The 19,940-nt window shown below is 47.8% G+C and overlaps 1 protein-coding gene across 3 annotated transcripts in view; it reads left to right on the forward strand.

Moving 5' to 3' along the window:
• BICD2 (BICD cargo adaptor 2) overlaps positions 1–19,940 on the forward strand; it is a 102,427-nt gene that overhangs the window by 37,656 nt on the left and 44,831 nt on the right. For all 3 annotated transcript variants that reach the window (XM_075432659.1, XM_075432660.1, XM_075432658.1), the window contains exon 2: positions 11,122–11,334. In XM_075432659.1, coding sequence (XP_075288774.1) covers positions 11,122–11,334 — 213 coding nt within the window. The remainder of the gene's footprint in view (positions 1–11,121; positions 11,335–19,940) is intronic.

The following is a 19,940-nucleotide window of genomic DNA, read 5'->3' on the forward strand; positions in this document are numbered from 1 at the left end:
ACAAGACCCAGCAGTCAGCTGAACTTTTATTGTGGTATCAAAACCTCATGTTTTGTTTTGGCAGGTCTTATTTTCTCTTTTCCTCTCGAATTTCAGGCTCCTAAAAGCATCAGCTCTTGTAGGGTGCTTTCTTCTAGTGACACAGTGGCACAAAATGCCTGTTTTGCTTAGGCGGCCGCTTCCTCGGTGCTGCTGAGGGTTTAACAGCAGCGAGGGCTGTGAGGTGAAGCAAGGCTCCAGTTAAAGGTGCTGGAGCAATTCAGGAGAAATGTGCAGGACCTGAAGAGCCTTGGTGGTGTTGAGGGCTTCGGTCCCAGCGGGGCAGCTGCGCTGGCTGTTGCTGGAAGGAGGGAGGAGTGTGTCCAGGCCCCGGTTCGTGCACCTCCATCCATCCCTCCCTCCCCTCTCCTCTGTCATGCCGATGCTGCCATCGGCCCTGGTCACCCAGCTGAAGGAGCTGGGAGCCGAGAGGGACGGAGTCAGTGGGAGCGCAGGGTTAGGTCGTGCTCAGAGGATTACGGTGTTCACGGGAGCACGTGGAGACGCTTGTGTGGCTGCAGGTGTAGGCTTCTGGTACCAGTCTAGTGCTGGCACTGAAGGACTTCACTGAGAAGCCGTTAGCCAGAGTGCTGGTCTGTTCACTGAAGAATGCCCGAATGGCCACTTAACAAGAAATTTAAAATAAAAACACATGAATGCAATGTACAAGAGGAATGTAATACTTCTTTTATGAAGTTCCTTGCTCCCTGTAAAGAGGCATCAGTCTCTTCAGAACAGTGTTTTTGCACTTTGCTATCATTATTATAGATCATTATGGTAATAATGAATTTGTTATTATGAAAAATGTGCAATTCTCAGTGAAGCCATGGAAGAAAATCTTTTATTTTGAGTCTGATAAGCAGAAGAAATTAGGAGCTGAACTGGTGCTAAAATTTTGTAATTAAATTCAGACTGACAGTGCAGAAACACGAACAAAAATTCGAGTGGCTTTTAGTGCTAATTAATCTGCTGCGTATTAACAGATCCTGATTAGTATAATGCTGATGAGACACATTGATAATTAAAATGAAGTTGCTAGGAGCGAAATAGGAAAATGTGGGGTTTTTGCATGGGGGGAGGAGAATGCCAGTATTGCGTGGTACCGTGTGAAAGCTGCTTGCGAAGGCAACTGTAGCTTGTCTGTTAGCTGAGCAGCTCTGCTGGGGAGGGGTGCTTGGCAGAAGAAGATCGAGAGGCGTGTTTAAACTCAAACTGCAAGTTGGGTTTACACACAACTCTTTGGAAAAGCTGCAGCCTGCCCTGCTGAGGGTAAAACTGCCCCGGACAGGTCGCAAAGTGTGGGGATGGGGCGGGGGGCTGGAGGCTGGGGAGAGGCGAGGGCTGAGCCGGAGGCTGCTGCCACAGACCATGTCCCTCGGCAGCCCACGTCCCCGTGGTCCGGTTTGCAGGGTGCGTGGCTCGATGGAAGCATCGCTGCTCTCGGGCTCTCTTGTGCCTGGTTTTGGAGGGGCTTTTTGCATGGCAGTTGGGTAAGAGATGTTAAGAGCAGCCAGTCGCTGGCAAAAAAAGCCAAGGTTGCTGTTGAGTGTGGGAGGGGGTAAAGGAGTACGAATAAATTGCTGTGTTGAATCACATCGGTCATCTCTCCAGCCCTGCGTGTTCCGCCACCGACCGGCATCTGAAGAAAGGCGTTATGCAGGATCGTGCTACGAGTACAAGGTAGCAGTCCCTAACGACTGGAGACAATCTTCAGCTCCAGTGCCTGAATTTGTAACAATTTTTCCAAAATGTCTTGACCTTTACTTCTGCTTTCAAATGTTACTGTGTTTTATGTGCAAAAACGACCAATCTCTTGCTGGTATTTTCATGCCAGTGATCTGATTGTATGTGCTGTAGCGATGTACCGTGGTTTATTTGTTATATTTCTATTTAAATACTTGTCTCTTCCTATTTTTATCTGTTAGGCATTTGATAAAAGCAAATTTGTAGTCGCTCCAGAAATGTACATAACTTTCATTCCAAGCTGGGCAGAAAATGTTAATTGCTTTACTGCAAATACATTACTAACATCTTGACCCTCCTTCAGTTGGAGGGTTTGTGGTTAAACATTCACTCGAAGCTAGCATTTCTTTTGCTTTTCCATTGCAGTGACAGTTCTGTTTTCCCTATTTCATTTCCAGTTACAGATAACTGGCAGGAATGAAGAATTGATCTTTGACTTTTTTTTTTTTCCTTTAAGTCTCTGCTTTTTTGTTATCATGCCAGGTTTGTGGAATAAGCAGAAACACATCCTAAAAAAGTCAGTATCAACAGCAAGAAATGTCTGCAAGAGGCTTGCGATGTTTATGTGCTGTTGATCTTATCCAGAGCTTGTATACCAGACATTAGTGCTGGCTGGGAATCCGTGATAAGCAGAGAGCAGGTAACTGTCTGCTTTCCTAGCTCCATGTTTACGTGAATGAAGCAATCTGACCCCTCAAGACAGCAAAAGAACCTACAGTATGGAGAAGTTTGGGGAACAAAGGAGGGGTGGGCACCTCTGGGTTTAGACTCTCTGTAGTGGGGAAAATGAAGTCTTGGGCTCTGAAGTTAGAATCTTGCAAACTGTAGTACTAGAGTTTTGTGACGTCTAAAGCAAGCTGGAGCTGGAAGGTGCTGGCTGGTTTGTGATCTGTATGCTGCTTGTCATGCATGTCCATGGAGGTTTTTAGAAGAACCAGGACTGCTGGAGGTCGCTCCCTGCCCATCCACGGGGGCTGCTGGGGCCAGGCATGGTTACTATCACGTGCTAGAAAAGAAGGGAAATGGGAACTATTAGTAGTAAAGGCATCCAGTTACCCAACGTGAATCCTAGGACTGTGGTGTTTTTTATGTCCCCAGCAGTTTCAGGTGATTTCATTTGTGTGGCTTCTTCTGCGTCCCCAGTCCTATCAGTATGTGAAGGCTTGGGGTTAGATTCTTTTTTTTTTCCTTGCGATAACTTGGGGGCAATGCTAGTGGTCTTTGGCACAGTCTTGTTCTCCTGTTGACTGCTCCTCTGTTGTTTCTGTCCAGCTTGGACTGTTGCAGCTGTAAGTATTGTGCTCAGAATCTTATTTTCCCATTTCTTCCGTATGTCTGCAGATACATGAGCAGCTGCAACCAGTGACACCTTGCACATCCCGTATTTGTAGTCGGTGCTGGCGAACCCTTTGGCCCGGGCAGCTGTGGTTCTGGACTGGCAGTGCCACAGGCTTACTGCTGTGGGCACCAAACTGTTAAGGAGACGCAAAGTGGCACATGGGTGCCTCTCTCCTTTGTCCCGTGTGGAAGGTGGGCTCTGCACCCGCGGTTCTAACCAGGTCTGTGGCTGATCAACACACAGGTCAAGGACTAGCTGCATGGCTGTCTTCTGGTACTGCTTCTTACTTGCTCTCTCCGTTGTGCTGCTGTGGCATGCCGTACCCCCTTTCCTTGGGAGGCTTTTTGTAGCTAAATCCCGCTGAGACATGCGTTTGTAAACTATGGAAGCTTTCTGAGGTGCAAGGTTTTGCATAGATTTCTGGTTTTTAGTGACATTACTGTATGACCCGCCTCTGTCACTGGGATGCAGGGTCACTTGCTTGCATATAGCCCTCTGTCTTGGGAATTTGTGTTTGTGGGGGTCTGCCTCCAGAGCCCCGGGCTCGGACCCTCAGCAGAGTTGAATTCTGTCTCTGCCCACCCGCTAACGACATTAACCTCAAATATTGCCACTTTGCTCTTTCAGATGTTGTTCTTGGTTCAAAAGGTAATTGAAATTTTCTGTGTCTTTCAAGCTTTCTTTTGGTATTTTTTCAAGCTTTCTTTATCCTTGATTAGAAACAGCAGCTTAATTTTTAGATCTGTGAAGCATCAGGACCAAAATCACACTGTATTTTAGTCTTTTCTTCCCCTTGCTGTCCCTTGGTGGATGTGTACAGCTTGGTTGCCGGGAGTGTCCTGCTTCTCGACAGTGAACGTGTGCTCTCTATAGTACTGCCTGTGTGTGATTGTGGAGCACCTAAGGATTTTGTAAATGCTGTAATGCAAGAAACCCTCTAAGACCAAAAAAAACCAGCCCCGTCGTTTCGACTCCTCTCAATGTCTGTTTTCACCAGTTCGGAAATCCATGTGCTCCAAGGACTGCAAGCAAGCAGGAGCTGTGCACAGGGGGGAAAAAATTGGTGATTTACTCGAGTTTTACTTTATCCCTCTGTTTCTTTGTCCATAGAACTGTTTGCATTTAAGGAGACAGAACTGGTGTACAATATGAAGATTTGGCAGCACAAATGTCGCTCACTGGAAGCTGTACTACTGTCCCTTGTCACCAAGGCCTCTGTCCTCCTCCCTACCTGCAGGTGGAGAGGAAAATTTTAGAAACACTCACAACTTGTGTTTATTGAAGGAAGCTTTGACATTTTTGATACGCTGAGGAAGAGGAGCGTGATAACCTACCTGAAGGTAGCGCAGAAGGAGGGGGTACGAAAACAGAGCTGTGTGGGTGTCCCCAGCTCCCTCCTAGGAGCTGTTTCTCAGCCAGGTGATGCAACTCGAGCACTGTGTTAAAGCCACTTAGAGGCTGAAAATATCCTTGGCTAGCCTTCATTTATGTATGTTAAAAGCAATTTACTGGTATGTGTGGGGTTTGTTAGGTGCTCTTGGTAGGAATTCTGTAGACTGAGAAGGATGTATTCAAATTTGCAGTGCTTTCACTTGCTGAGTACACATAAATACAAATTTTAAGTGATTGCACGGTAGATGTTAAAATCAGTAATAGCTTTAATGCTTTTTTCCACTGCTGCAGCTGAGATGGCTATTTAGTAATGTTGTGCTGGACTGGGGTGAGAGTTATATTTTTTTCAAGGAATAAGCTGTGTACTTACTTCAGCGTGGTGATGGAACAGCAGACAGCTTGTTTCAGAAATGCCCCTTTATTGTCTTGTGTATGAAGAGGTGTTGGCAGCTCAGTGGGGTTGTGTCCGAGTAATAAACAGTGCCCAGTGTTTGGCTCTAGGCTATGTGAAAACTGGTTGAGCAAGTACCTGCATCTCTTTGAAAATCTGACCTTGGTTTCTGATGTATGTTTTAGAGGATGTTGGGTTTTTCTTCTGCTAATTCTCAACTTTTTCTGTCATGGCAGCCAAAGAATGCGAGAGAAGTTGACCAAAGGGAAAAAAAAAAAGATAGATTTTTCTTTCAACAGATCATTTTGGCTTGTGTTCAGGCTGAACAATTACACCAGCAAAACATTTTGGGGGGGGGAAGTTAAAACATATGGTGAGAATTTTTTCAGGTTTGTTACAATCAAAGTACCTTTTTTTTAATCTGAAGGAATCAAATCTTGCAGTGTACTAGGATGGCACATACGGTCCAGAAGTTGATTTGTGTTGTGGAGCCCTGAGTCCCTTTGAGATTTTTCCTCCCGTTTTCTTGGTCTCTCTTAACGAGAACATTCTAGTTCAGTTTTAGATGACAAATGAATTTGTAAGCAACTTATTTTACGGAACTCTTTCACTGAAGTATTTGTTATTTTCTGTGTTCTTGGGTGTGTTCTTTCATGGCAGAGGAACCTCCCCATCATTTTGACCCAGTAAGAGGGAGGTCTTTTTTCTGCTGTTTGTTCCTCTGTACCATCTCAGGGTGGGGGGTGCGTGTGACTCTCTCCGTGTCGATCCATCTGCTTCACGCAGCTCTGAGGCTTCACCTCTGCCTTTCTGTTCTTGCTCTGGTTCAGTGTGTGCCTCGACGTGCACACCAGGTCAGGAGACACTACAGACTGACACCCCGGGCAGCCTCCGAAGCCTGTGGTGTGGCCTGGGGTCCGACCTCAGCAGACCTTGAGGGACACCAGCTCTTTGCAGAAGTTGGTCGAGGATTTGTTCTGGCCCACAGAGCTCTCCCGAGCGTCACTATTTTTTTCTTTTTGGATAGCAGCATCCTAGGATTTTATGCTGTGCTAAACTGACCAGGCTCCAGGCAGTCCATGAACCTCTTGTTTTCAGCAGTCTAGTTGAGGAAGTCCCAGAAAATATGGAAGCATAACCAGCATACTTTGGGGTGAATTCCATGATTTCTGGGACCTGCTTCTGGCTAAGCAGAGGTCTGGAGTGACATTAAAGAAAGATGCCAACAAAGCAGCACTGTTCAGAATTTCTACAACGCCTGACATCTTGCTTTTGAGCATGACTGAGATCAATTTTTACATCTCCTGTATCAGAGCTGCTATTCTGAGAGAAGCACGGCGTTTGAAACTCTCCAAGAAGTGTGTTTCAGAGATTCTTCACGTTCCTTGTGATCAGTGAACATCTGCACATGAAGGAACTTTTGGAAAAAAGTTTGGTTTAAAAACTTAACAGTCTTGTTAAGAGGTACTTGCTACCTTAACAAATACACTAATCTTCAAGGAATCAGGATTACTTTCTTCTCAAAGCTTGGAGTCTTCGATGGAAGTCTTTTTCAGTGTGATGAGTTTAATGCAAAAACTGTCTGCTCATCTGTAAGATGGTTGAGATGAAATTCCTCCTGCAAAATACAGAGACGAATCTGGGTAATCATCAAGCCTAGAGGAAACTTCATCTTTTACTGAGTCAGTCTTTTGGAAATTTGTACGTTAAACCTGGTTTAAATGCGGTTTGATCCAGGACTTCATTTGAAGTGAGCTGGTTTTGACCATTTTATATAACTTCTCAGTTATTGGATGAGTCAGCCTCATCTGTTTGCTGTCCAAATTCCTTTTTCTATTTGTAATTGTTGTGGAAAATTTTGAGTTCTTGAGATTTAAGACATCATCAGCTGAAGATTAAATTTGTAGAAGTCCCCTTGATTTTTAGCAATCAGATTTTCTGGGCTGTTTAAGAATATGATAGCATGTGTTTTCTAGTCGCTTGGAGTCTGCTGACGTAAGTGATGCTGCAAACATGAAAGTTGATTTAATAGCGTTTTGGTTGATGGTACTTATTTCAGTCAACCTTCGTCAGCTCATTATGGTACATTTCCCATTGACTTCAGGGGTGCCCTGGTTAGCTTTTGGGCAGCATTCCCTAGTGTACTTGGGGGAGGAGGGCTGAAGGACCACGTGTACAGAGATGGCAGCTTGACAAGGCAAAACTTGTCAGGGTTTCAGCTGATCTGCAGCTTCGGCAGCAGGTTATTAGCCATAACTGTTAATTAGCATCCAAATGATTTGGGGCATATCGCAGGGCTCAGCGTGTGCTCCTTGCAGCCTGGCGGGGTGCGCTGCCCTCGCACCAGGTACCTGCGAGCACCCTGGCTGGGGAGTGCGTTGTGTTCCCTTGGTCCGGAGATGGATGGCTGTACGGAATTTGAGGTTGTGTGTGTTTGGGGTGGAGGGTGGTTGCGGTTAGTTTCAGATAGTGTTAAAACCAAAGGAGGGCTTTCGATCTCTCTCTCATGCAGCTTTCTGAAGAGATAAATGTAAAAAATTATACAGTGTGAAGTGCCTTCCAATGTACCCATGAGCGCACCTAGTTAAGCAAATAGCAAAATAGCATTTTGGCTCATGAACTCTTTGATTTTGCTTTTGACCTGACCTTGGGAAATCTGGAAGCAGGGAACATTGGTAGTCCCTTAATATTAGCGTCTTGTGGTAATTCCTTGAGGCAGATACTCAGCAGAACATGATGCTTTGCAACCCTCACGTCCAGCAAGGTGTGTGCAAATGAGTTGTCAGAAACTCATTTATTTTATAAAGAGATTATACTCCAAAAAGTATCATCCTGATATAACTGTGAACAGTTTTCTTCCCTGTTTTGGTACCTTAGCAGACAAAAACAGAGGTTTTGGAAGAGGAGGAAGGACAGAGTAACTTTGACTTCTGTTTCTGTGTTTTATATAACATCAAACAAGAGTATATGAGTAAATGCTGAACTTCTGGGAATGTGAAGGTTTGTGGGTTTCATGCATATCAGTAAAAAGTCAGTTTCCCTTTTAATAGCTTGATTTAAAACGGGCCTTGGCTGTCGCCATGGAAGGTAATTGCATTGCCCTGTAATTTTGCTCAATTTTGTTAAATTTTCCTGTTCCACACAGGCTGTTGCAGTTATGAAAATGGCTTGTAGCATGAATGTATGAGGTCGTTTCTAAGTACGTACAAGAGAGATAATGAAGCTTGGTGAGAATGGTGATGCTACGTAAGTGTCCCCTTGCGAATCCACCCAGATGGAATTGTTCCAGGCTGGCTGTCCTGATGACAGTGTCTGTTAAGAAGGTTTCTTGTGTGCTGTGTAGTGTCAGAGTCCATTTGTTTGTGATTCTGTACCCGTCTTCCTGACCCCAGACAGTAACACCATCAAGGTAATGGAGGGTTTCTGCTGAAACTTCAGAAGCTTGGTGGTTGAGAGCAAAGCACAGCCTTGCTGTGCAGAAATAGCTGGGGCCCACAAAGAATAGCAGCATCCTTTGGTGGGGGAGATGCATGAGCTCGTTTCTGCAGTTGGTCCATGAGAGCTGACATCTGCAGTTCCCATTTGGTTGCATTAATCTTGCCATTTGGGAAAAGCCATAATAAAAGGCAGTTTCTGAAAAGGGCATGGAAGAAAAACTCTCAAACATAGAAGTGATGATAACTTACTGAACTTCACCTTGCCTTCACCAGGGAATAGAGGGGTTTGATGGAAGTCTGAAAACAATGAATGATGGGCAGGGGACCATGGAGTAATAACACACCTTTGAGTTTCTGAACAAAAATATGTTCTCTTTTCTGAGAACTTGGGAAATTTGTAAACTGACAACAACCTGTCATATAAAAGTATGATTTAACATACAGAATTTATTGCTGTAGGATTTGATTGAGGCCAGAAATGCATAAAACCATGAAATATAGGGGATATTTTAAATGGGTAACTAAATATTAATAACTCTTCCAAATTTACATTAAGCTTTCTGCTTCAAGGCTTGAGGCAATCTCCGACTCCAGGAGATTATGGGGTTTCTTGCACCTTTTGCTGAAGCATCTGGCATTAGCCTCTGTAGAAGACAGGATATTGGATTAAAAGAGAAGTCCAGTCTCGTCCACTATGCCAGTTTCTGTGTTCAAATACTCCCTGTCAATAGTGGTTTTTGCAAAATGATTGACACCTTCTTTTCTGTTGTTAAAGAAACCCAAGGCCAGCATCTGCATTGAAAGCTTTAAGAGCAAATTAGTCATTATTCTCAAGAATTTCTCCCTTAGCGATATGACTGAGTTCCTTGGCTGAATCATGCTTGCACTCTGCTGTCTGGCTGATCAGAGGTGGCTTTGAGTATCTCGAGCTTCAGCGTGCTCTGCGTTGGCATCCTGCTACCGAGAGAACGGTGCCGCTTCACTGGGCAAGTGGGTGCCCGGAGTCTCTGCGTCAGAGACTTAGAGTAAATGCAGCTCTATAAAAAGTGGATCTTGATTCTTTATGCAAAATAGATACTGTATTTGAGAAGTTTGCGTGTTTTTTGCTATCCCTTTAACATTTATGGAGGTCTTCGTTGTTAGGCTTCTAAGCTGCTTTGTTGAAACTCATTTGACAAGGACTTGCACAGATGGTGCTTAACTTTCTGTCTGAAATGTGACCCTTTTTAATTTCCCTTGGGTCATCTCAGTGAATCTGGCTGGAACTTCTTCAGTGGGTATTAGTCTGCTGTATCTCTGACTTGCTTATCTGAAACAAAATTTCATCTGATAGGAGCAATATGTGAGTGTCTGTAACTGTAGGCAGAGCTAGCATGTTCAATCATCTGTTTCAGCCGTGGTATATTCAATAATGACTGTACTATTAATGCATCTGGTCTAATATACAGAAGTAATAAAATACAGAAATCTGCTTCTCTTCAAAGCAGATTTTTTTTTTTTCCTGCGCTGACGGTACATTTCTGAAGAGCTAGCAAAAGATGATTAATTGAAAATGTAATGCATAACTAGACAAGGAAGGAGTTTTAGGAGGTGCTGGTCCGTCCTTGACCTGGCTTAATACCTGGTATTAACGTTGGCTGTGAAAACCTGCCGTATGAACACTGGCACCCCAAAAGATGGCACCTGAAAGCTCCAAATGCATCTTGGGTTGGGGTGTAGTGCACACACGTGCAGCAGCTGAGAGAGCATTCGTTAATCTCATTGACTTTGGTCCATCTGCTCAGCCACGTGTTACAAATATATACCTACTTGAAATGGTAAACTCTTTGCTTTACAGCATCTATGAGTGAAAGCCACGGATGGGTTTCTTAAACGTGGCGGTCCGGTGTCTGTCTGGGCTGCTTGCTCAAGTGTTGGAGAGCTCTGCTGCTAGGAGTATCGCCTGGTAGGGTTTCAAGCAAAGTGCAAACCCCCAGAAAAGAAGCAGGAGGAGATAAAAAGGGAGACTGTCAGGTCTAAACAGAGGCATGCAGTGCTGAGGCGGGTAGATCTCTGTGACCTGCCCTAAGCCCCTTTGCTGGCGCGCTGCTAGAGATGACGTCTCCGAGAGCAGGCAGCAGAGCTGGCTGGGTGAGCGTCCGCTGACCTGCTGCAGCCAGACTGACCCCCCTGAGCTTAACCTGGTTACGGAGCAGCCCTGCTAACCTCGCTCGCTTACGGCTGCAGTGGGTCAGCAGGTCTGAGGGACCCGTAACCGCCAGCCATGGGCAGCTGAGCGTGGGGGTGTGTTCCTTTGGCACAGCTGGATCAGGAGGAGTAAGCGTGCTCCCAGCCTAAGGAACGGAACAGGCTGCAAACACGAGATCTGTTTTCACTGGTTCCGTTTTCGCAGAATTGAGTCTGACCCAACTATAGAGAATACGCACACGCGAAAGTGTCTGGTCGTCTTGCAGTCGTCTTGTTGAAAACCAAAGGCTTGCTTTGACAGCAGACTCCAATCAGTACATCGTGGTTCGCTCCCACCAGGGTTTGTGCGAGGCCCTGAGGAAGCGCCCTGTGCATCACGAAACGCTGTCTGGGTGCTGCGTGTTGATTTCAGAGGTCCTGTGCGGCCACTTGATAGCGTTTAAAGGTCTGAGCCCAGAAGAGGAGGGTGTGGGAAAAGGTTGCGTTGTTTTGCGTCAAAGAAATATGAGGCTAAATAGTTTCAATTATTTAGAATTGAAGTTACACAAAATTCTGGGTTTACTAAGAAAAGATTTGTTTTCTGACTGTCCTAGGCTTTTGGGCAGGCCCATACCAACCACAAGAAGGTAGCAGCAGATGGAGAGAGCAGAGAGGAGACCTTGATCCAGGAATCGGCTACCAAGGAAGAGTACTACATGAAGAAGGTTATGGAGTTGCAGACGGAACTGAAGCAGCTCAGAAATGTCCTTGCCAACACCCAGTCTGAAAACGAACGCCTTAATTCTGTCTCACAGGAACTGAAAGAGGTGAGTGAAGGTGCACAGCGTGCACCACAGCTTGTGTTGTGGTTATGTTTTCTTGTGCTGTGTGAACGAAATAAGGAAGATGCTTGAGCTGATCGATACCTGAGTAATACTGGCAGCTGCTGGGACGGGTTGTCTCTCCGAGATGTCAGCAAGGTGTCACATCCAGCCGAAGCTGTAATTCAACAGTACGGTAAATCCAGCTTTCTGGTTCCATCCATTGAACCAACCTCTCGTGGCCAGAATGGTTCTGACCCAGTTCAAATTCACTCTGCCGCGTTCAGATACCTACTAGTCCTGCAGTAACCAGTGCATTGTGTCCCTGCTCGCTTGGCAGGCGCGTGGCTGCGTGTCCGGGCCACGCTGGTGCCGTGGGTGCTGCACGTCAGTGCTGTCAGTGGGAGAACTGCTGCCTTGAAACAGAGGAATCTGTCCAAGCAGGGAGGGGCTTTGCATGGACTTTTTTTGCCTCGCTCCCTATACAGATTTTTCTTGCTGCGAAATATTTGGGGCATAATTTTCCCTTTTATCACTTTTCCCACCCTAACTTCTTAGGATATGGGAGCATAACAAAACACTGAATTGCACAAAAGCAGTAATAATAAAGTTTATAGTCATGTGTTCTCTCTCCTGAAAGTGATAGCTTTTACTTTTTCATAGGTTGCTAAAGTTACTACCTCAAAGTACCTTTGACATCTTATTGGTTTAGTATTGAAACTGCCTACTTCTGACTACTTCTTGACTTTAAGTTTCCTTATGAAATCTGTAGCTCAGCAGGAGTCTGTGTGGCGCTGATGCAGAAAAGATTGTTTGGGAGCTCAAACCATTGCTTAAATTTAGACTGAGTAAAAGTTACAGAGACTGGAAACCACAGATAGATGTGGTAAACAACCAGCAATTATTACTCATGAGCTTTCTTGCACCTTCCTTTGAAGTGTTGGGTGCTAGTCCCGTCTAGCCCTGAGGTAATCGCCTGGCCTCCCCTGCCAGGAGGGGAGGGGAGCTGAAAGCCCCCATCTTAATCTCAGTGTACTCCATGTGACCACAGCTGAAAATCAGAAGTGTCTCATTTAATTTCCTTATGACATAGGAACAGATAGGGGATAACATTTGGTGACAAAATTCATGAGGAAACGTGGGTGACATCTGTGGAGATGTGGGGGATCGATAGTACCTCTTTGGGGAGTGACAGACAAGGATATTTGTGGGGCAAACCGTCACAGGTGATCAAAGAGACCAGTCAAGCTCTCCTTTCATCTCGTGGGTCCAGGCGGTGGGAGAACAGAGCTGGAATCGGTCCATGTGCTCTGCTCAGGCAAGGAACCAGTCCTTGCAAGCACACACACATCTTTTGTCTCTATTTCCTAACCTTGAAGAACACCTTAAAAGAAAAGCTCCCCACCCCGGAGGCAGCATCGTGTCCGTAAGGGGTTGCAAACGCCGCTCAAAAGCGTGCTGATGGGCAGATTTCCATCCAGCTCCGTGCGTCACTGCAGCGGAGGGTGATATTTTCCTGCTAGATACTGCTACATTTCAGCCACCTTTGCTTGGAGCTGCGTTTTGCTTTATACAACCCTGGGATGAGCTGTCAGCTTGCAGGGTTTTAGGGTGGGTTTTTTCTTGTGCTTTGTCCTTCCACCTCACCCACGCGCCCTGCTGCACAAACACCCTGCTGTGGGGTGGGCCTCGGCCAGAACTGAAGAGTGGGAAGAAGGGAAGGGGGTGATGTCAGCGTTCTTGTGAAGATTTGAATTTTTTTTTTAATATTTTTTTTTTTAAGCTCTCTTCTGCTCAGCGGGGGAAGATGCATTTTGTTACTTGACTAGAAATAAAGGCTGATGAGAATTAACTGGATGTGACCGATTTTAAACTTTGAATGGAAACTGAGCAGAGTTAAAGAAAAAAACAAAACCCAAAACCTAATGTGGTAAATAACTGGAACCTTCCAGCTAGGGGTTTCTCTGCCTGTTGCTTTGTGGCATCTCAGTGTGTGCGTTCTTCTTTCCTTGCATTTTTTTCAGTCTGGCTGCTGCTTCTGCTGCTGGTAAATTGTTGTGGGGTGAGGAGGAGAAAAGAAATGGCATGAAAGCCTTAGTGTTAAAGTGAAAACATCGGAGCCAATTGACCATGTGCGTTTTGGGATTCCTTTTTTCTGAGGATGCCTGTATGTGCATTGCAGTTTGGTTTGCATTGCCTTACCATTACTGGTAGGGAGCAGTGAGGCAGGGTATGTCAACAGAGACATCAGCCTGCTCCTGGCCCTCAACAAAGCCAGGTCCACATGGCCATCTGGAGGGACTCAGCTTTTCTCTCGTACAATGCATCAGAAAGTGGCAGAAATTCAAATAGTTCCTGTTTCACCGTTGTTGTCCAGGTAAGTGGAAACAGGAGTGCACAGGCCTCCTGCGATGGTTTGTGGATCTAACAGCAAATGTAATCTGAAAGCACTGGGTGAGAGAAACCAAGGGAAACGTGTTGTGGCCCTTGTAAGCTGGTGAGCAAGATGAGCAGTCTGGTTTTTCCCAGTCCCTGTTGCCGTGTTTAGCTTTTGCCTGCCTCATGGTAAAAGTTTTGCGTTGATATTAGCCCAAGGAGACTCTGTGCTGTGAAGAATGCTGCCGTAGTCTGAAAGTGTTGGGCGTGAGGGTGGAATATGATCTACTGTTTCATACCCCAAAGTCATAGTGGAAATTCCTCCCTTCATTTTTTTCTGACTGCTGATGAAAGAAAAACTACTGTGGCTCTTCTCCATCTTGTCGTAGAGAACGTTTGTAGGCAGATCTAGTCTTCACAGTGTGTATTTTGGAAGTCCTGTGTTGCTGCCTATCGAGAGAACTGACCTGCAAGATATCTGGGGGAGCAGGAAGCTTCACTTCCATTGCAGCCGTTCTGGACTTCATCCACGTAGAGGAAGGATGTGGAAAATACTTGACTGTGTTTCCTCTGGCCAGGCAGAGGCCTCCTTCTGTTGAAACTGAAAGGAAGTTTAAAAGCAAAAAAAAAAAAAACAACAACCCACCAAACCCTCAGGATATCAACTGAGGCTGAATCTCTGCTTTATTTTTAAGGGAGATTTCCTTGTCAGGGCTGGCTGCAAAAGTGTTTATCTGTTGTTTTGTAGCTGGCTGGTGGGATAGAGTTTTACTGTTGCTGGGGCTGCTTTGAAAAAATCTGTTCAGTCCTTGCTTGTGGCTGTTTTGGTTTCGGCTGCCGCCGGCAACAAAAGCGCCACGCGGCCGCCCCTCCCCCCGCCGGCGTGCGGAGGAGAATGGAAAGAAAGAGGCAGAAACTGGTGGGTCGGGATAAGGGCAGTTTAACAGAACAGCAAACAGAGGGAAAACAGGAACAACAACGATACAGATAAGGAGAAAACACAACCACGAACCGTACACAGCCGCTCTCCCGAAACCGGACCGGCGCTGCGCCCGCCCCAAGCCGCGAGAGCCTTCCCGCCGCACCGCTCCCCCCCCACCGGAACCCAGCGTGACGTCACATGGTATGGAATACCGGGCTCTGTTTGGCCAGGTGGGGTCAGCCCCCACCCCCCGGCTGTGCCCCTTCCTGGAGTCCGGTGAAAATTAACCCTGTCCTGGCCAAACCCAGGACATTATCCACCCCTTATTCCATACCATCTACGTCATGCCCAGGTCCCCCACTGTCCGGTTGATCACCACCACTTCTCCTGTCTCCAGATATCATTCCTTTAGTCTATGGATCATCACTCTAAAGTGTCCATTGAGTTCATTTAATCCATGACTTCAGGCTCCATCTGTCGTTATGGTCTTCCGTGGCAGGGGAGGTGATGTGTGGTGATGGGCGGTCACTTGCTGCATCCGGAGCTCACGGCTGATGTATCTGGTGCGGCCCGTGCCCACAGTCTGCAGGAGATGTTGATCTTGATGAAGTTGCTGGATGCCAGTTGTTGAAAACCAGGTCCAGTTCCATCATCGCTGTGCTCTGCTAGGTTTTCATCGAAAAAGTCCATCCTTCTTTAATCTGGACGATTCTTACTATGCTACTACTGGTACAAAATATAACAATTATAACAGTGATAACAGACAGTGACAGGGTTATTTAACAACTAACTTTATACAATTTATTTATGGACTATTCTCGCCCAAAATTAAATCCCCATGAGGTACACATCGGACTTCCCCATCCTTCCTCATTACCCACCAGGTACACCCAGGTCCTTGAGCAAAGGCAATCCCGCGGACGGGCTTGCCTTTGCCCGAGGCAGGACTAACCCAAACCGTCTTCCCTAACATGTTCCGCATGTGCACTACAGGGACTTTATCCCCTTCTACTGGGCGCTGAGGTTTTGACTGGGCAGGACCAGCCCGGTTGGTGGACCCTCTGGTGTTAACCAACCAGGTGGCCTTTGCTAAATGGGTATCCCAATTTTTGAAAGTCCCACCCCCCATTGCCCTCAAAGTGGTTTTTAGCAGCCCATTGTAACGTTCGATCTTTCCCGAGGCTGGTGCATGGTAGGGGATGTGATACACCCACTCAATACCGTGTTCTTTGGCCCAGGTGTCTATGAGGCTGTTGCGAAAGTGAGTCCCGTTGTCCGACTCGATTCTTTCGGGAGTGCCATGTCGCCACAGGACTTGTTTTTCCAGGCCCAGGATGGTATTCCGGGCGGTGGCATGGGGCACAGGGTAGGTTTCCAGCCATCCGGTGGTGGCCTCCACCATTGTGAGCACATAGCGCTTGCCTTGGCGGGTTTGTGGCAGTGTGATGTAGTCAATCTGCCAAGCCTCCCCATATTTATATTTTAGCCATCGTCCTCCATACCACTGAGGCTTTACCCGCTTGGCTTGCTTGATTGCAGCGCATGTTTCACATTCATGGATAACCTGTGCAATAGTGTCCATGGTCAAGTCCACCCCTCGGTCACGAGCCCATCTGTATGTCGCGTCTCTTCCTTGGTGGCCCGAGGTGTCATGGGCCCACCGAGCTATAAAGAGTTCACCCTTATGTTGCCAGTCCAGATCCACCTGAGCCACTTCAATCTTAGCAGCCTGATCTACCTGGTGGTTGTTTTGATGTTCTTCAGTGGCCCGACTCTTAGGGACGTGGGCGTCCACGTGACGGACTTTTACAGCCAACTGCTCCAGACGGGCAGCAATATCTTGCCACAATGGGGCAGCCCAGATAGGTTTGCCTCTGCGCTGCCAGTTGTTCTTCTTCCATTGCTGCAGCCACCCCCACAAGGCATTGGCCACCATCCAAGAGTCAGTGTAAAGATAGAGCACTGGCCACTTCTCTCGACTGGCAATGTCTAAAGCCAGCTGGATGGCTTTCACCTCTGCAAACTGGCTGGACTCACCTTCTCCCTCGGCAGTTTCCGCGACTTGTCGTGTAGGGCTCCATACAGCAGCCTTCCACCTCCGCTGCTTCCCCACAATGCGACAGGACCCATCCGTGAACAGGGCATACTGTTTCTTATCTTCTGGCAGCTGGTTATACAGTGGGGCCTCTTCAGCACGTGTCACCTCCTCCTCTGGCGATGCTCCAAAATCTTTGCCTTCTGGCCAGTCCATGATGACCTCCAGAATTCCTGGGCGACTGGGGTTTCCCATTCGGGCGCGCTGGGTGATCAGAGCGACCCACTTACTCCACGTAGCATCGGTGGCATGATGCGTAGAAGGGACCCTCTCTTTGAACATCCAGCCCAGGACCGGCAATCGTGGAGCTAGGAGGAGCTGTGCTTCAGTGCCGACCACTTCTGAAGCAGCTCGAACGCCTTCATATGCTGCCAGAATCTCTTTTTCAGTGGGAGTATAGCGGGCCTCAGATCCTTTGTATCCCCGGCTCCAGAACCCCAGGGGTCGACCTCGAGTCTCCCCTGGTGCTTTCTGCCAGAGACTCCAGGTTGGGCCATTCTCCCCGGCTGCGGTGTAGAGCACGTTTTTGACATCTTGCCCTGACCGGACTGGACCAAGGGCTACGGCATGAACTATCTCCCGTTTAATCTGTTCAAATGCCTGTCGTTGCTCAGGGCCCCATTCAAAATCATTCTTCTTCCGGGTCACGTGGTACAGAGGACTCACGATCTGGCTGTAATTTGGGATGTGCATCCTCCAAAAACCCACAACACCCAGGAAGGCCTGTGCTTCCTTTTTGCTGGTTGGTGGAGACATAGCTGCTATTTTGTTGATGACATCCATTGGGATTTGACGGCGCCCATCCTGCCATTTTATTCCCAAAAACTGGATCTCTTGCGCAGGTCCCTTGACTTTACTTCGCTTAATGGCGAAACCGGCTTTCAGAAGGATCTGAACTATTTTCTCCCCTTTCTCAAAAACCTCCTCTGCTGTGTCACCCCATATAATGATGTCATCGATGTACTGCAGATGTTCTGGGGCTTCACCCTTTTCCAGTGCAGTCTGGATTAGTCCATGGCAAATGGTGGGACTGTGTTTCCACCCCTGGGGCAGTCGATTCCAGGTGTACTGGATGCCCCTCCAGGTGAAAGCAAACTGTGGCCTGCACTCTGCTGCCAAAGGGATGGAGAAGAATGCATTAGCGATGTCAATTGTAGCGTACCACTTGGCTGCCTTTGACTCCAGCTGATATTGAAGTTCTAGCATGTCTGGCACAGCAGCACTCAGCGGTGGTGTGACTTCATTCAGGCCACGGTAGTCTATTGTCAGTCTCCACTCTCCAGTAGATTTTCTCACTGGCCATATGGGACTATTAAAGGGTGAGCGAGTTTTGCTGATCACTCCTTGACTCTCCAGCTGGTGGATCAGCTGATGAATGGGGAGAAGGGAGTCTCGGTTGGTACGATACTGTCGCCGGTGCACCGTTGTGGTCGCGATGGGTACCTGTTGTTCTTCAACCCTCAGCAACCCCACAACGGAAGGATCCTCCGAGAGACCAGGCAAAATGGACAGCTGTTTAATTTCTTCCGTCTCCACAGCAGCTATGCCAAAAGCCCACCGATACCCCTTTGGGTCCTTGAAATAGCCTCTCCTAAGATAGTCTATCCCAAGGATGCACGGAGCCTCGGGGCCAGTTACAATGGGGTGCTTCTGCCAGTCCTGCCCAGTGAGGCTCACTTCAGCCTCCAGTAGACTCAGCTCTTGGGACCCCCCTGTCACTCCCGAAATGCAAATGGGCTCTGACCCTTTGAACTCTGATGGCATTAAAGTACACTGTGCACCAGTGTCCACTAGAGCTTTATACTCTTGTGGATCTGACGTGCCAGGCCACCGAATCCACACCGTCCAATAGACACGGTTGTCCCTTTCCTCCACCTGGCTGGAGGCAGGGCCCCTCTAATCCTCGTCAGAGAAATTGCTGCTCACCTGCTGTAAAAATGACTTGGAGGTCCCCTCCAGAGGATCGGAATCAAGGTCAAACTGTCTACCTGGTCTGGAGAGCTGGCTTTTGGAAACTGGAGCGGCATTTTTCCTAACAGAGTCCCCTTTTGTGATTGTTTTACCTCGCAACTCACGTACTCGGGCCTCTAGACTTGAGGTGGGTTTTCCATCCCACTTCCTCATGTCCTCTCCGTGGTCACGCAGGTAAAACCACAGGGTGCCTCGGGGTGTATAGCCTCTGTATTCCCTCTCCTGAGCAGGGAAACGCTTGCCCCTAATAGCTGAGACACTGGCCCGTACAGGTGGGGAGTAGGACATGTTCTCTTTGATTTGCCGCACCTCCCGGGCCAGTTTCTCCACAGCTGAGACAAGGGAGGAAGAGAGACTTTCCTCATATTGGCGGAGTCTGACAGCCACCTCGTCCACTGTTGGTACGTCTTTACCTTTCCAGTTTACAACTGCCAGTGAGTTGGCATATGAGGAGGGTGCGCTCCGCACAAACTTCCTCCACATGGATTGTGAGCACTGGAGTTCATCTGGGTCTGTAGGTACCTGCTCATCGTCTGTGTCACAGTAAACCAGCTCCCGCACAGCCAATTCCCTCAAGTACTGAATACCCCTTTCCATATTGGTCCACTTGCCAGGATAGCATACAAAATCGTCACTGAAGGGGTATCTCTCCCTCACCCCTGAGAGAAGTCTCCTCCAGAGGCTGAGGACTTGTTCCTTTTTCCCAATGGCCTTGTCAATGCCCCCATCCCTGGCCAGGGATCCCAGCTGCTTGGCTTCCTTGCCCTCTAATTCCAAGCTGCTGGCCCCGTTATCCCAGCACCGCAGCAGCCAGGTGACAATGTGCTCGCCAGGGTGGCGGCTGAAATCTTTCCGCATGTCTCGCAGCTCGCCCAGGGACAGGGACCGGGTGATGATCTCTGTCTCTATCTCCCGTGATGACCCTGGCTCATCGTCATCCCTCCCGGAGCGATCTGCTCTCTTTGCGTCTTTCTTTAGTTTTACAGGGGCGACTGCTACCTGCACAGGTTGGTCATTGGGCTCAGTCACTGTGCCTGTGGCTGGAGCTGGGGCTGGAGCAGCTGCTGTGCCTGCCAGGGAAACCGAGGCAGACCCTGCAGCTGTGGCAGCAGCAGTGCCAGTCTGGGGGGCTGTGACTGCCTGCTGGGCTGGAGGGGCTGCAGGGCCGGCTGGGGGGGCAGCGCCAGTTGCAGCGCCTGCCGCTTGGCTTCCCCCCCTTTCCCCTTTAGGGCACTGAACAGTGTTGAA

Source organism: Opisthocomus hoazin, chromosome 11, assembly GCF_030867145.1.
Source record: "Opisthocomus hoazin isolate bOpiHoa1 chromosome 11, bOpiHoa1.hap1, whole genome shotgun sequence".
In the NCBI taxonomy this organism is placed as follows: Eukaryota; Metazoa; Chordata; class Aves; order Opisthocomiformes; family Opisthocomidae; genus Opisthocomus; species Opisthocomus hoazin.